At 35.5% G+C, this 15,408-nt stretch overlaps 1 protein-coding gene across 1 annotated transcript in view; it reads left to right on the top strand.

Moving 5' to 3' along the window:
* LOC136032061 (uncharacterized) overlaps window positions 1–15,408 on the top strand; it is an 80,417-nt gene that overhangs the window by 3,274 nt on the left and 61,735 nt on the right. The window contains exon 2 of the mRNA XM_065712179.1: window positions 9,100–9,165. Within this exon, the coding sequence (XP_065568251.1) occupies window positions 9,100–9,165 (66 nt within the window). The remainder of the gene's footprint in view (window positions 1–9,099; window positions 9,166–15,408) is intronic.

Raw genomic sequence — 15,408 nt, 5'->3', positions numbered from 1 at the left:
GCCTAGCTCTCGTTCACACCAGGCCACAATTGCCAATTCGTTAACCCAGGAATAAATGAAATGAACTGCAGTAATAAATGGTATCCTATTGTCAGCAAACCACGTATTTACATGCAAATTGACTTTTTTCGAACATGGCCTATTGTTGCACTTCCAAATATGTTCCTTCTCGTAAGAGTATAAAATCATGTTGTGTCCATTGATGCACTGTTTTGTTGTGGGCAACAGCCCCTTATCCTGGAAAAACATAATTGCCTCTTTTTCAGTCTTTGGAAAATCCCAAATCTTCGTTTCAAAATCCATGTTCAGACACTATCTTCTATCACTATGCGTAGCAAACTCAATTGAGTTTTGTCTTTGTGGCTATCAAACCGGATTTTCTCGGAAAAAATCATGAGTGTGTTCTCAATTGAATTGAATCAATTGAATAATGAACAAGTATCAAATATTTAATTAAAATGTACCTACATCGTAGTTTGTTTCGCGAAAGAACCTAACTTCACTTATTGAGCGTGTTCTGAATAATACACAAGTACCGAAATAAGAGGTATGATAAAAAAAAGAATAGCTTTATTTGATTCCAAATCTGGTATTGTTTCAAAATATAATTTCTTATTCCCAAGAAATCCATTAATAGGCCAGGTAATACCCAAGACTATATATATATATATATATATATATATATATATATATATATATATATATATATATATATATATATATATATATATATATATATATATGTATATATATATATATATTTATATATATATATATATATATATATATATATATATATATATATATATATATATATATGTATATATATATATCATGAAAAGAGAAATCACCAATGCAACAGCACAAACACAAAAAAAAAGAGACAGAAGGAGAAAAGGAAGACTGTTTTCCTAAATTAGTGATTAATATAGACCAGCACTTGATTGAGGCCTTAACCCTACTCATCCATACAATCACATAGGTCAAACAGCATAGCCATACACAATCAATCATAAAGAATAATCCATGGACAGGCAGTCATGTCGTCAATAAGTATAAGTCGTCATTTACCAAACAATAGAAAAAATAATATAGACAAATAATTCAGAGGCAACAACCCAACACAAGGGCTCATCAGGAGAATACACTGGCCTATATAGGGTTTCGCCACTTTAAATTCTCTACCCAGCACAGTGTTGTGGCTACCACAGAATATCCATGGCATCCCCGTGTCAGGTATCACCCCCAAAATACATGCCTATGAAAGAAAAAAAACAAAAAAAAAACAGCAAATGTAAAGCAACCAAGTAAAACCAAAACAAGCTTATCCTGTTAGCTATATATATGTATACATTTGTATTCTCATTATTTTGCAGTAAGAACCAATGCTATTGGTTCTTACCAATTTGGGCTTTTGAGAATTTGGGCTTTTGAGAAGAATGCATGTTAAGAAAATAGTTCTTAACTTGTTTTAACACAGGTACTTCTTTTATGCTTCACCACCTTCTCCTTCTTCCTTTGTGAGGAAATAAATAACATTTATTAAATATTTCTTGGGTGTTTTTCTATTTCTGGATGGTGTCATCATTGGTTTAGTTTATGAATACAGAGTGAAAACAAGAGTGACACATTGCAAAATACATTGGACATTAGGGTGGTGGTGGTAAAGTATAGAGGGAACTAAAGCGTTTCCCCCAAAATTGATTTAGTTGGTCTAAAGCTTTAAGCTGTTTCCACAAAATTCATTTAGTTGGTCTAACCCTGACCAATTTTCAATTATTAAAAGATCTAAACCCGAATTGGCCATCCATGACAAAACAAAGAAATGAATCTGTAAATGACAAACGGGCGTATAGGCAGTAAACGAAAACGAAGAGAACGAAAAATCAAATGAATATTTCACCCCCTATAAAACAAGGCGTCTTCAGCGTAGAGAAAAAAAATAATCTAAAACTTAAAAAATATATCAAACAATTCGTGGTAACGAACTGTAGTAAGGAGCGACCCGGCTCAATAGTAACCAAAACTCTAAAAAACGGAATTTTGATATCAATAGTTACACCAAAAGAATCGCATTTAAATGCTGATTTTAAATATATAAGTTTCATCAAGTTTAATCTTACTTATCAAAAGTTACGAAATTTTGCCCTATTTTAGAAAATAGGGGGAAACACCCCCTAAAAGTGATAGAATCTTAACGAAAATCACACCATCACATTCAACGTATCAGAGAACCCTATTGTACAAGTTCCAAGCTCCTATCTACAAAATTGTGGAATTATGTATTTTTTGCCAGAAGACAAATCACGGATGCGTGTTTATTTGTTTGTTTGTTTTTTTTTTTTTTTTCTTTTTCCCAGGGGTGATCGTATCGACCAAGTGGTCCTAGAATTTTGCAAGAGGGCTCATTCAAACGGAAATGAAAAGTTCTTGTGCCCTTTTTAAGTGACCGAAAAAATTGGAGGGCACCTAGGCCCCCTCCCACCCTCTTTTTTCCCCAAAGTTGTCGGATCAAAATTCTAAGATAGCCATTTTATGCACCATAGCCAAAAAACCTTATAACTATGTCTCTGGGGACGACTTACTTCCCCACAGTCCCCGTGGGAGGGGCTGCTAGTTCCAAATTTTGACCAGTGTTTGCATATAGTAATAGTTATTGGGAAGTGTACAGACGTTTTCATGGGGATTATTTGGTTGGAAGGGGGGTTGAGAAGAGGGGGTTATGTGGAGAAACTTTCCATGGAGGAATTTGTCATGGGGGAAGAAGATTTCCATAAAGGGGGCACAGCATTTTCTAGCATTATTTAAAAAAAAAACAATGAAAAAGAAATATGAAAAAGTTTTTTTCAACTGGAAGTAATGAGTAGGATTAAAATTTAAAAAGAACAGAAAATAATGCGCATATAAGGGGTTCACCTCCACTTAATGCCTCACTCTTTACACAAAAAGTATTTTTAGTAATTTCATTTATTTATTCTACGGCCTTTGTGATTCAGGGGACAAAATTTAAGCTTTAGTGTAAAGAGCGAGGTATTGACGAGTGAGCGAACCCTTTCATATACGTAATAAGAACATACGAACATAGAAGTTTGCTACGTAAGCTAATTCGTAAATTACGTATATCTTTTACTAATGAAAACGTTCGTAATAAACTAAAAGTTCTAGTTGCCTTTTTAAGTACCCAAAAAATTGGAGAGCAACTGGGCTTCCTCCCCCTCCTTTTTCCTCAAAATAATTCGATCAAAACTATGTGAAAGCCATTTAGCCAAATAAATAAATATGCAAATTTCGCTTTAATTATTCATCTGCGGAGAGCCGAAATCAAAACATGGGTTAACTAAAAAACGTTCAGAAATCAAATAAAAAAAAAAGTTTTTTTAACTGAAAGTAAGAAGCGACATTAAAACTTAAAACGAACAGAAAATACATCGTATATGTAAGGGGCTGCTCCCTCTTCAACGCCCTGCTCTTTACGCTAAAGTTTTTAATGTTTTAAAAAGTAGAGTTGAGAGAAAGAGTCAAACTTTAGCGCAAAGAGCAAGGTGTTTAAGAGGGAGCAGCTCCTTTCATATACGGGGCAATTTCTGTTTGTTTTAAGTTTTAACATCGCTCCTTACTTTCAGTTAAAGAAACTTGTTTTTTTTTTATTTAATATAAAACTAAAACAGACTAATAGTTACTCATACATACTATTGCCAGTTATCTTCACTAAACGATAAAATAACTTATTCTGGTTTCATGAAGGTAGCTGGCAATTGTATATGTGAGTAATTGTTTATTACATATTTTAGTTAGTCTGTTTTAGTTTTATATTTATTTTCTATTTATATATTTTAGTTTTAGATGCTAGTTGTTTTTTCTTTCACTGTGAAGACACCTTGTTTTATATGGACGAAATATTCGTTTGATTTTTATTCTCTTCGTTTTTTTTTATTTGGCTTTTGACCCGTTTGTCATTTTAAGATTCATTTCTTTGTATTTTGAACTATATTATAATGCCAGCTTTAGAAAGCTAACTAAGTCATGTTTGAGTATTTCAAAATCAGTTCATCCAATCAAACAATCGGTATATAATAAAAAATATATCATATAATAGCATATTAGAGTTCTTGACTGTAAAAAATATATTTCCCTTGTTGCTCAAGCCATGGGACGGTAAGTTTCCGATAAAGGCGGTTCAAATAGTGTATTTCTTGTTTTGAGCTGACTCTATTTTTAGGAGTTATGGGTTATTACATTTTTTAGTATTGGACGTGGTCATCTCTTACTAGGTTGCTAGCTACGGCTGGAACTAGGAAAAAACGAAAACATAATTAAAGCCACATAGAAAGTTGGAAAATTCAAGACCAACAAGTTCATTTACATTATAAACTTATTTTAAAATTTTTATTTATTATTTCTTGATGAATTAGTTTCACTACACAGCCTTCAAAAATCCTTGTGTGTCATTGAATTCTCTGCATTATTTGAAAAATGATAAGAAGTCAAATAAAAAAGAAAGTTTTTTTCAGCTGAAAGTAAGGAGCAACATTAAAACTTAAAAAAAAACAGAAACTACTCCGCATATGAAAAGGCTCCTCCTAAACACCTTGCTCTTTATGCTCATATGTATCTATATATATATATATATATATATATATATATATATATATATATATATATATATATATATATATATATAAATAAGTTGTCTCTGGATGTGTCTGTCTGTCGGGTGACGTCATGTTTGTGTGTTGACTGACGTCATGTTTTCAACTGACGAAATTACATACCGGGACATCGGGACACAAATGACGACCGGGACACCGGAACATAGGGAATATAAATGACGACACTCAAAGAGAAAGCGACCGGGACAAAAGGGAATGTTCGATTAGCAATCACCATCAACAAAGCACCGGGACACAAATGACAACCGGGACACAGGGAGTATAAATGACGACCAGGACATAAGTAGAAAAAAACTTAAAAAAAAAGGTAAAAACTACAAAAAAACTAAAAAGAAAAAAAACTAAAAACTAATAAAAAAAATAAAAAAGCTAAAAAACTAAAAAAACTAAAAAATAAAAAAAATAAAAAAGGAAAAAAATGAAAAATAAAGGAGAAAAACAAAACTAAAAAAACGAATGTATATACAGACCGGGACACCGGGATACAAATGACGACCGGGACAGAGGGAATATAAATGACGACCGGGACACAGGGACACAACTACAACGGGGACGCCGGGGGGCACAGGGTTATATAAATGACGACCGGGACACAAGGAATATAAATGACGCCCAGGACACTCAAAGAGAAATCACAGACTGGGACACCGGGACACAAATGACGACCGGGACACAGGGAATATTAATGACGACCGGAACACAGGGACACAACTACAAAGGGGACGCCGGGGGGACAGGGGGATATATAAATGACGACGGCGACACAGGGAATGGTCGATTAGCAATCACCATCAACAAAGCTCAAGGGCAATCATTAGAATCATGAGGTATAGATCTGAATACGGATTGTTTTCCCATGGACCCTTATATGTTGCATGTTCAAGAGTCGGTAAACCTGACAATCTATTTATATGCACAGACAATGGGACAGCAAAGAATGTTGTATATTCGCAAGTTTTACGTAGTTAAAAACATATATATATATATATATATATATATATATATATATATATATATATATATATATATATATATATATATATATATATATATATATATATATATATATATATATATATATATATATTCACAAGTGGGACATAGGGACACAACTACAATGGCGCGTAACTAATATGGCGCGTAACGACTTACGCGCACGGGGGGGGCTTGGGGGGGGGGGGGGGGTGAAGCGCCCCCACCAACTAGGTGTTGGGGTGGCACGAAGCGTCACTCCAAAAGCTAGTATATATATATAAATAAGTTGTTTGTTTGTGTGTCTGTCGACTGACGTCATGTTTTTGTGTCGACTGACGTCATGTTTGTCGACTGACGTCGTTATAAGGATTGAACATTATGCCGTCATGAAGTTGTTTGTCGACTGACGTCATGTTTATCGACTGACGAAATTACAGACCGGGACACAAATGACGACCGGGACACAGGGAATATAAATGACGACCGGGACACTATATATATGTCTATATTCCCAGGTGGGACACAGGGACCCAACTACAATGGTGCGTAACTAATAAGGTGCATAACGACTTACGCGCGTGTAGGGGCTTGGGGGGGGGCGTGAAGCACCCCCACCAACTAGGTGCTGGGGTGGCGCGAAGCACCATCCCAACAGCTAGTCTATATATATATATATATATATATATATATATATATATATATATATATATATATAAATAAGTTTTTTGTTTGTGTGTCTGTCGACTGACATCATGTTTTTGTGTCGACTGACGTCATTATAAGGATTGAGCTGTATGTCGTCATGAAGTTGTTTGTCGACTGACGTCATGTTTGTCGACTGACAAAATTACAAACCGGGACACCGGCACACAAATGACGACCGGGACACAGGGAATATAAATGACGACCGGGACACTATATATCTGTCTTTATTCCCAGGTGGGACACAGGGACCCAACTACAATGGCGCGTAACTAATAAGGTGCATAACGACTTACGCGCGTGTGGGGGCTTGGGGGGGGGGGGCGTGAAGCGCCCCCACCACCTAGTTGTTGGGGTGGCGCGAAGCACCATCCCAACAGCTAGTCTATATATATATATATATATATATATATATATATATATATATATATATATATATATATATATACATATATATATATAAGTTGTTTGTTTGTGTGTCTGTCGACTGACGTCATGTTTTTGTGTCGACTAACGTCATATTTGTCGACTGACGTCATTATAAGGATTGAGCTGTATTTCGTCATGAAGTTGTCTGTCGGCTGACGTCATGTTTGTCGACTGACGAAATTACAGACCAGGACACTGGGACACAAATGTAGACCGGGACACTGGGACACAGGGAATATAAATGACGACTGGGACACTCAAAGAGAAATTAAAGACCGGGACACCGGGACACAAATGACGAACGGGACACAGGGAATATAAATGACGAACGGAACGCTCAAAGAGAAATTACAGACTGGGACACTGGGACACAAATTACGACCGGGATACTGGGAATATAAATGACGACAGGGACACAGGGACACAACTACAACGGGGACGCCGGGGGCACAGGGGGATATATAATTGATGACGGGGGCACAGGGAATGTTCGATTAGCAATCACCATCAACAAAGCTCAAGGGCAATCATTAGAATAACGAGGTACAGGGTTACCCAAAAAGATTCGTACCCATATTTTATTCGATAAAAACTCCGTTTTTTAACAAATATCCTTTCTGCTGCAGGACATAAAATGTGAGCTTTTGGATGATCGTTTGCAGCTATAGTTGCTCCAAACATGTATTGGACCAACCAACAGAAGATTTTCTACCTGGAGACCTCTTTTGTGACAAATCATACCAGAGTGTACAAATTCAGTTTCGAAAACTTTTCAAATGTCGCAACTTATTTTGCAACCTATTTTGGACGAATTTTTCCAAAATAGTTGTGGACTTATGTTCTAAAGCCACAGAGGGAACTTATTCAGGCTGGAAAAAGAGGAAAATATTGCTGCAGTGAGGGATTCAGTAGGATGCAATCCTAGGAAATCAGTGCATAGACGAAGCCTTTAACTCAGAATGACAAAGGAGTGCAAGGACATGCAAGGAATGCAAGGACAGAAGAAAAAATTGCTGTAGTAAGGGACTCAGTAGGACGCAGCCTTAGAAAATCAGTACGTAGACACAGCCAAGAACTCGGAATGACAAGGGAGTCACTGTGGCGTGTTCTCACGTTTAATTGGACAGTGTAGTCCCTCACTACAGCAATGTTTTCTTCTTTCCTTGCACTCTCTTTCCTGGCTGAATAAGTTCCCCCTGTGGCTTTAGAAATAAGTCCACTACCGTCCCATGCCCACTGAATTTCGTAACCCAAGTAACAATCGTGATTTTGGAGTAAAGTTGCGACAATGGAAGTTTTCGAAACTGAATTTGTACACTCTGGTATGATTTTGTCGCAAAATAGATCTCCAGGGAGAACATCTCCTGCTGATTGGTCCAAGACATTTTTGGGGTAACTATAGCTTCAAACGATCATCCAAAGGTTCACCTTTCATGTCCTGCAACAGAAAGGATATTTGTTAAAAAATGGATTTTTTATCGAATAAAATATGGGTACGAATCTTTTTGGGTCACCCTGTGTAGATCTGAATACGGATTGTTTTTCCCATGGACAATTTTATGTTGCATGTTCAAGAGTCAGTAAACCTGACAATCTATTTATGTGCACAGACAATGGGACATTGAAGACTATTGTATATTCGCAAGTTTTACGCAGTTAAAACATATATATATCTATCTATATTCACAGGTGGGACACAGGGACACAACTACAATGGCGCGTAAATAATATGGCGCGTAACGACTTACGCGCACGGGGGTGCTTGGGGGGGGGGGGTTGGGGGGGGCTGGGGTAGCGCGAAGCGCCCGCACCAACTAGGTGTTGGGGTGGCACAAAGCGCCACCCCAACAGCTAGTACAGTATATTTACAGTACTGTATATTGCATCCAGTCCCAAAAGCAATCTTCCTGTCAAACTTCAAGAAAATGTAGCCTTTTCCAAAATTTGAATTAAAATCAATTTTTTGGACGGACTGTGAATAAAAAGTTAATAACCATGGATAATTAAAGAAAAAGCTAAGACGGATTAGTCTGAGTGAGCGGCAATACCGGCATAAGCCTTTTTAATAAGTTTTTTTTCAGCGCTTTTTATGCGCTTTGACATTAAGAAGTTGATTCGTTCAAAGGTAACCCTAGTGTTATCCAATCTGTCGCTCATCAAGATCATGATTGTGACTTGATCACTCAAAGTTTGCTGTTCACGTGAACATCGTGAAGATCTTGGCGCGATTGCTCAAACTCTGCGCTCAAACTCTTTTTTTAAGATAGGCTTTTCATTCCTTTTCGCAACACGCTCAAGTTTTATATATATATTTGTTTTTCAGTTTGCTTCAAGAGAACTAATGTTCTTCTTCGTCTTGTTCTTTTGGAAGGTACAGATGATCAAAGGTAAAGCTTTATATTATCATTATGTCTATACTTTTTCAAGAATATAAGAGGGGTGTGATCCATACTTAAATAATATTTTTCCAGGCTCAAATAATGTGGGTATAATTCCAGGCTCAAATAATAATGTACTGACGAATATATCCAATTTTCCCATTATTGGGTTGTTCATTTGATTATTTTGAATTATATTAACTGCATAATTATTTTAGGCATTTGTAAGGCTGTTGTGCTGCATAAGCTATATAACTTCACAGCTCACGTAACTCACATAATCAAAAAACCATCATCAAAATTCAAAACCATCATCGAAGGGCAAACTCACCATCATCTTTGCAAAATTTTATCACATGTAAAGGAAATTTTCTTGTTCAATCAGAGTTGACATTGTTTTCAGCTTCAACTGAAGCTAGAACTGACACTGGTTTTATTTTTTAGATGGTGCCATAGCTCATATATTTTCCTGTTCACAGGTGTTTCGGTCAATCCATCTTATTCATTTCAAAAAGTAATTTATATTTACAAGCACCAAAAAGCTACAAACCAGACAAAGCTTAGCTTGTTGGGGAAACTTGGCTTCAGCAAAATCTATTTAAGAAAAAATCCTAAACCATATTTCGAAATAATTTATCTCGTATTATGAGCCCATGTACAAATTCTACAATTCCAAATATCTCTGTTTTTTTTTTCTTTTTTTGTAATTTCAGGTCTAGTTTTGATTGTAGGTCAAAATTACAATTGTATTCGTGGGTTTCTTGCGCAAATATATATTGATATGATGGTGTAAACAAAAAACTTTTCAAAGAACTATTAATCATGACGTTTAAGTTTTTTTTATGTAATTCACAAAGGCAACTGCTCATTCAACATGATAATTTTTAACATTTCTTTTTTCATCTTGCTTGTCGGTCTAAAATTCTCTTAGTGTACTTCCTGTTTATAAAAATTATAGAATTTCACAATTGAATTAGAATCACAGCTCCATAAATCTGGAAATGTCAATTCCATAAATCCAGAGTATAAAATTGATATCATGCTAATATAGCTTTACCATTACAAAATTTGACGGCGAGTTGGATAGGGTATATTTGAGTCAATTATTCTACCCGATATTCCGGTTAAAATATATTATTTCATTAGAGTACTTATGCGGGTAAAAATAAAAAAAGTCTTCAACGTGGTGGGTGAAACAGTCAAGAATAAACAAAATAAATCGTTGATAAATATGTGTGTGAGCTAATTAACTTCTAAACATAATGGCAAGCCTATTGGCTTTGATATACTTAAAGTAATAAAGAAATATCTATTTTGGTTCCAGCCAAACTCAAGCCAGACCTCACCCAAAATCACAAGATTTTGTAGGGCCCGTCATTTAAAATTTTGTAACAATATGCTGCACTTTGTAAATGTTTTAACAAAACTTTACAAGCACTATTATTTTATTGTCGAACACTTTGTTTTAACGAACACTATTTTTATTATTATTGTGTTTTTCGCTTATTCTGCATAAAGTTTAAGATTTTGATTTCCTATTTATATTTGGGCAAAATCGTTGCAAAATAGTATAATTGTATTCCTTACTATAGAATTTTGGATGAATTGGGATTAGGAATCAATCAGATGCACTGAAAATTTGCATTGCTCTTGGTCTTCTACAGGGATATTAAATAAAAAAAACTAGTTTTTTTAACGGAAAGTAAGGAGCGACATTAAAACTTAAAACGAACAGAAATTACTCCGTATATGAAATGGGTTGTCCCTTCCGCAATCCCTCGCTCTTTACGCTAAAGTTATTAATTGTTTTAAAAAGTAGAATTGTGGCAAAGAGTCAAACTTTAGCGTAAAGAGCGAGGGATTGCGGAGGGGACAACCTATTTCATATACGGAGTAATTTCTGCTCGTTTTAAGTTTTAATGTCTCTCCTTACTTTCAGTTAAAAAAAACTAGTTTTTTTTATTTAATTTCTGAACGTTTTTGAATTAATGCATGTTTGATTTTGGCTCTCCGTACATAAATTATTAAAATGAAATTTGCATATTAATTCTTTTTTTGGCTAAATTGCTTTCTCTTAGTTTTGATCAGACGATTTTGAAAAATAAGAGGTGGGGAAGGAGGCCTAGTTGCCCTCCAATTTTTCGGTTACTTAAAAAGGCAACTAGAACTTTTAATTTTTAACGAACGTTTTTATTAGTAAAAAATACACGTAACTTCAGAATTGATTTACGTAACAAACTTTTATATTCTTATATTTTTAATTACATATATGAGGGGGGTTTTCCCCTTGTTAATACCTCGCTCTTCACGCTAAATCTTAAGTTTTGTCCCAATTTTTTAAGAATGACCCCTGAATCAGAAAGGCCGTACAATAAATAGTTGAAATTACTAAAAATACTTAAGCATAAAGAGCGAAGTATCTATCTCTTCCTAAATACCTTGCTCTTTATGCTAAAGTATTTTTAGAATTCCTTATATTCGTAATAATCTCTATTCGTTTTAAGTTTCAATGCTACTCCTTACTTTCAATTGAAAAAAAACTTTTTCATGTTTATATTTTCATTTTTTTTTTTTAATAGTAATGCTAGAAAATCCTGCGCCCTTTTCATTGAATTTCTCTTCCTCCTTGAAATATTCCTCCAAGGAAAGATCCTCCATATACCCCCTCCCCTCAACCCCACACCCAAACCCAAAAAATCTCCCTGAAAACGTCGGTACACTTCCCAATAACCATTACTGTATGTAAACATTGGGCAAAGTTTGTAACTTGCAGCCCCTCCCCCAGGGACTGTGGGGAGTAAGTCATCCCCAAAGACATAATTATTATGGTTTTCGACTATGCGGAACAAAATGGCTGTCTAAAAATTTTGATCCGTTGACTTTGGGAAAAAAATGAGCGTGGAAGGGGGCCTACATGCCCTCCAGTTTTTTTGGTTACTTAAAAATGGCACTAGAACTTTTCATTTCCGTTAGAATGAGCCCTCTTGCAACACTCCAGGACCACTTACAGTTCGTTACCACGACCTGTTTGATAGCTATCCTGACCTCATTGTTGACCAAATTAAATATCTGGAAATATTAATTGATTGTGTGTTATATTTAGCTATAAGTGCTTCTTTGATTAAATTAGTGCACTTGAAGTCATTTATTAAGAGCAGCATTTTTCTGTTGTTTAAAAATAAAAATAAAAATAAGACATAAAGAGCGACATTAAAACTTTTGTTCGGACAATTACAACCAAATTTGTTTCCTGATTTAGGTTTTCTTAGTTCGGACAGTTATTATATCAAACTTCAATGAAACGTAAATAAACTAAATGAAAAACTATGAAAATATTGAGACTTTGGGAGGGAGCTACTTACGTAATTTCCACCATCCTGTATATATACTTGATGGGGTCAATATTTTCCAAGAGAATTGTCTAGTTTTTTTTTTGTTCTCATTTGACTTGATTTTTCAAATATTATTACCAATTTACGGTATTCCCAAGAAGTTTTAGCTCAACTCCTCAAGCCATCAATATCGGTTCCTAATTTTATATATTACATATAAATTATTTTGATAACATGGATGTATATAGTGTCTTTTCACATAGCTTTACACCTTCCCTTACGCAATAATTTGGCGTCTACGTGTTCAGCCCCCCCCCCCTAAAGAGAATCTCTTAAGTGTCAATTTAAAACCCTAACTCGTTCCTGAAATTTTTCATATACGTCATATTGCAAAAGTCATAGCTTATGGACGTTTTTTAATTCATGCATGTTTTGATCTTGGCTCTCCTTACATAAATAATTAAAACGAAATTTGTATATTAATTTTCTTTTTGGCTAAATGGCTTTCGCATAGTTCTAATCGGAATATTTTGAGAAAAAGGAGAGAGGGAGGAAGCCTAGCTGCCCTCTAGTTTTTTGATTACTTAAAAAGGCAACTAGAACTTTTAATTGTTTTACGAACATTTTCATTAGTAAAAAATATTCGTAATTTACGAATTAACTTACGTAGCGAACTTCTATGTTCGTATATTTTTATTGCGTATATGAGGGAGTTCACCCCTCGTGGATACCTGGCTCTTTACACTAAAGCTTAAATTCTGTCCCAATTCCTTAAGAATGACCATTGAATCACAAAGGCCGTAGAATAAATAGCTGAAATTACTAATAATACTTTCGCGTAAAGAGCGAGGTATTACAAGGAGGTTAACCCCTCATATGCGCAATAATTTCTCCTCATTTTAAGTTTTAATGCTGCTCCTCACTTTCAGTAGAAGAAACTTCTCATATTTTATTTTTTATTTTATTTTTTCCTTTTTTTTTAAATAATGCAAAAAAAAATCCTGCGCCCCCTTCATTGAAAGTCTCTTCCCCCATGAGAAGTTTTTCCATGGAAAGATCCTCCCACGTAACACCCCCCCCCCCCCACGTCAACTTTCCCTCCCAACCCAAAAAAAATCCCCCTGAAAACGTCCGTACATTTCCCAGTAACCATTACTATATGTAAACACAGGTCAAAGTTTGTAACTTGCAACCCCTCCCAGGGAGACTGCGGGGTAGTAAATCATCCCCAAAGACATAGTTATTAGGTTTTTTGACTATGGTGAATAAAACGGCTATCTCAGAATTTGGATCCGGTGACTTTTGGGAAAAAATAAGCGTGGGAGGGGGTCTAGGTGCCCTCCAATTTTTTTGGTCACTCAATAAGGGCACTAGAACTTTTAATTTCCGTTAGAATGATCCCTCCCGCGAGATTCTAGGACGACTGGGTCGGTACGATCACCCCTGGGAAAAAAAAAACAAAAAAAAAACAAATAAACACGCATCCGTGATTTGTCTTCTGGCAAAAAATGCGAAATTCCACATTTTTGTAGATAGGAGCTTGAAACTTCTACAATAAGGTTCACTGATACGCTGAATCTGATGGTGTGATTTTTGTTAAGATTGTATGACTTTTAGTGGGTGTTTTCCCCTATTTTCTAAAATGAGGCAAATTTTCTCAGGCTCGTAGCTTTTGCTAGGTCAGACTAATCTCGATGAAAGTTATATATTTGAAATCAGCATTAAATGCAAATTTTTTTCATGTAGCTATTGGTATCAAAATTCCATTTTTTAGAGTTTTGGTTACTATTGAGCCGGGTTGCTCCTTACTACAGTTCGTTACCACGAACTGTTTGATTGTGTCCCAATTCCTATCTTTAACTGGGACAGGTCCGGATTGACTGCCCCCTCTCAATTTTACTTCAAAATAAACTATGAAGAATTTTTTCGTGGAGAAATTTTTTTTTAATTAATTTATGTTCTTTTTTAATTGAAAGTTTTTTTCTTTTGGTTGACTAAAGGAATATTTGTAAGGCTTTTTTTTTATCTCCTAGAAAATCCAGATTTTCGCTTTTTATTTATATATTGGATATAATTTTTGAAATAAATCTTAAAAATAGCCTTGCCGAAGAATTTTGGAGGTGTGGGAACGTGGAATACTATTCAAACAAATGGATTGAAAATCCGCATTATCTTTGGGCTTCTATAGAACCGAAGGCATTTGGACCAGAGCCGTTCCTAAGGGGGGGGGGCAACCGAGGCAGTTGCCCTGGGTGCCATGACTCTCGGGGGTCGTAGCTGGGGAGCTTCCCACTCTGTTTCAACTTTTCGATTTGATTCGGCGTTTTTTGCTTATATTTCAGTCGAGAGGAGGGGAGGGCTTTAATAGGTTTTCTTAATTGCCACCAACCTTAGGAACGGCTCTGATTCTGATCAACAAAATCTAGTATCCCAAGTATGCACAAAGGTTAATTAACCAAACCCGATTCAACATGCCTCAAAAATTTCTACATCATTCCATTAGGTGTTCCTGAGTTGTCGCAGACTAACCCATCTCGCAAACTTGATCGCAAACAGTTTGATTTGAGCTAGTTCTACATACCCTTGAACATGTCCTGAGCGTCTTCACTTAACTATCTTTGCCTTTCCAGAAATACTTCAGGCAATTTTTTTTGACAATCTGGATGCACATACAGTCTTTTTATTCAATTTAATATTATCTCAATGTATCCTGAAAGTTTCAAGTTAGAACTTTAAGCCGTTCCTAAGGTATTGCATATACGTCTTTTTGACGGCCTGAATGAACATAGTTTCTTTTAATTCAGTTCAACATACACCTGGTCAAGCCCCTTGAATTTCAACCTAATAAACTGGACTTTTCATTTAATTCTGCGAATACACCCTTTGACAACCTTGGATCCACGAATCGTCTTTGGTTTAGTC

This window comes from Artemia franciscana, chromosome 1, assembly GCF_032884065.1.
Source record: "Artemia franciscana chromosome 1, ASM3288406v1, whole genome shotgun sequence".
NCBI classification, from domain to species: Eukaryota; Metazoa; Arthropoda; class Branchiopoda; order Anostraca; family Artemiidae; genus Artemia; species Artemia franciscana.
The sequence above is the reverse complement of the archived record's forward strand: the minus strand, read 5'-3'. Positions and strand labels throughout refer to the sequence as shown.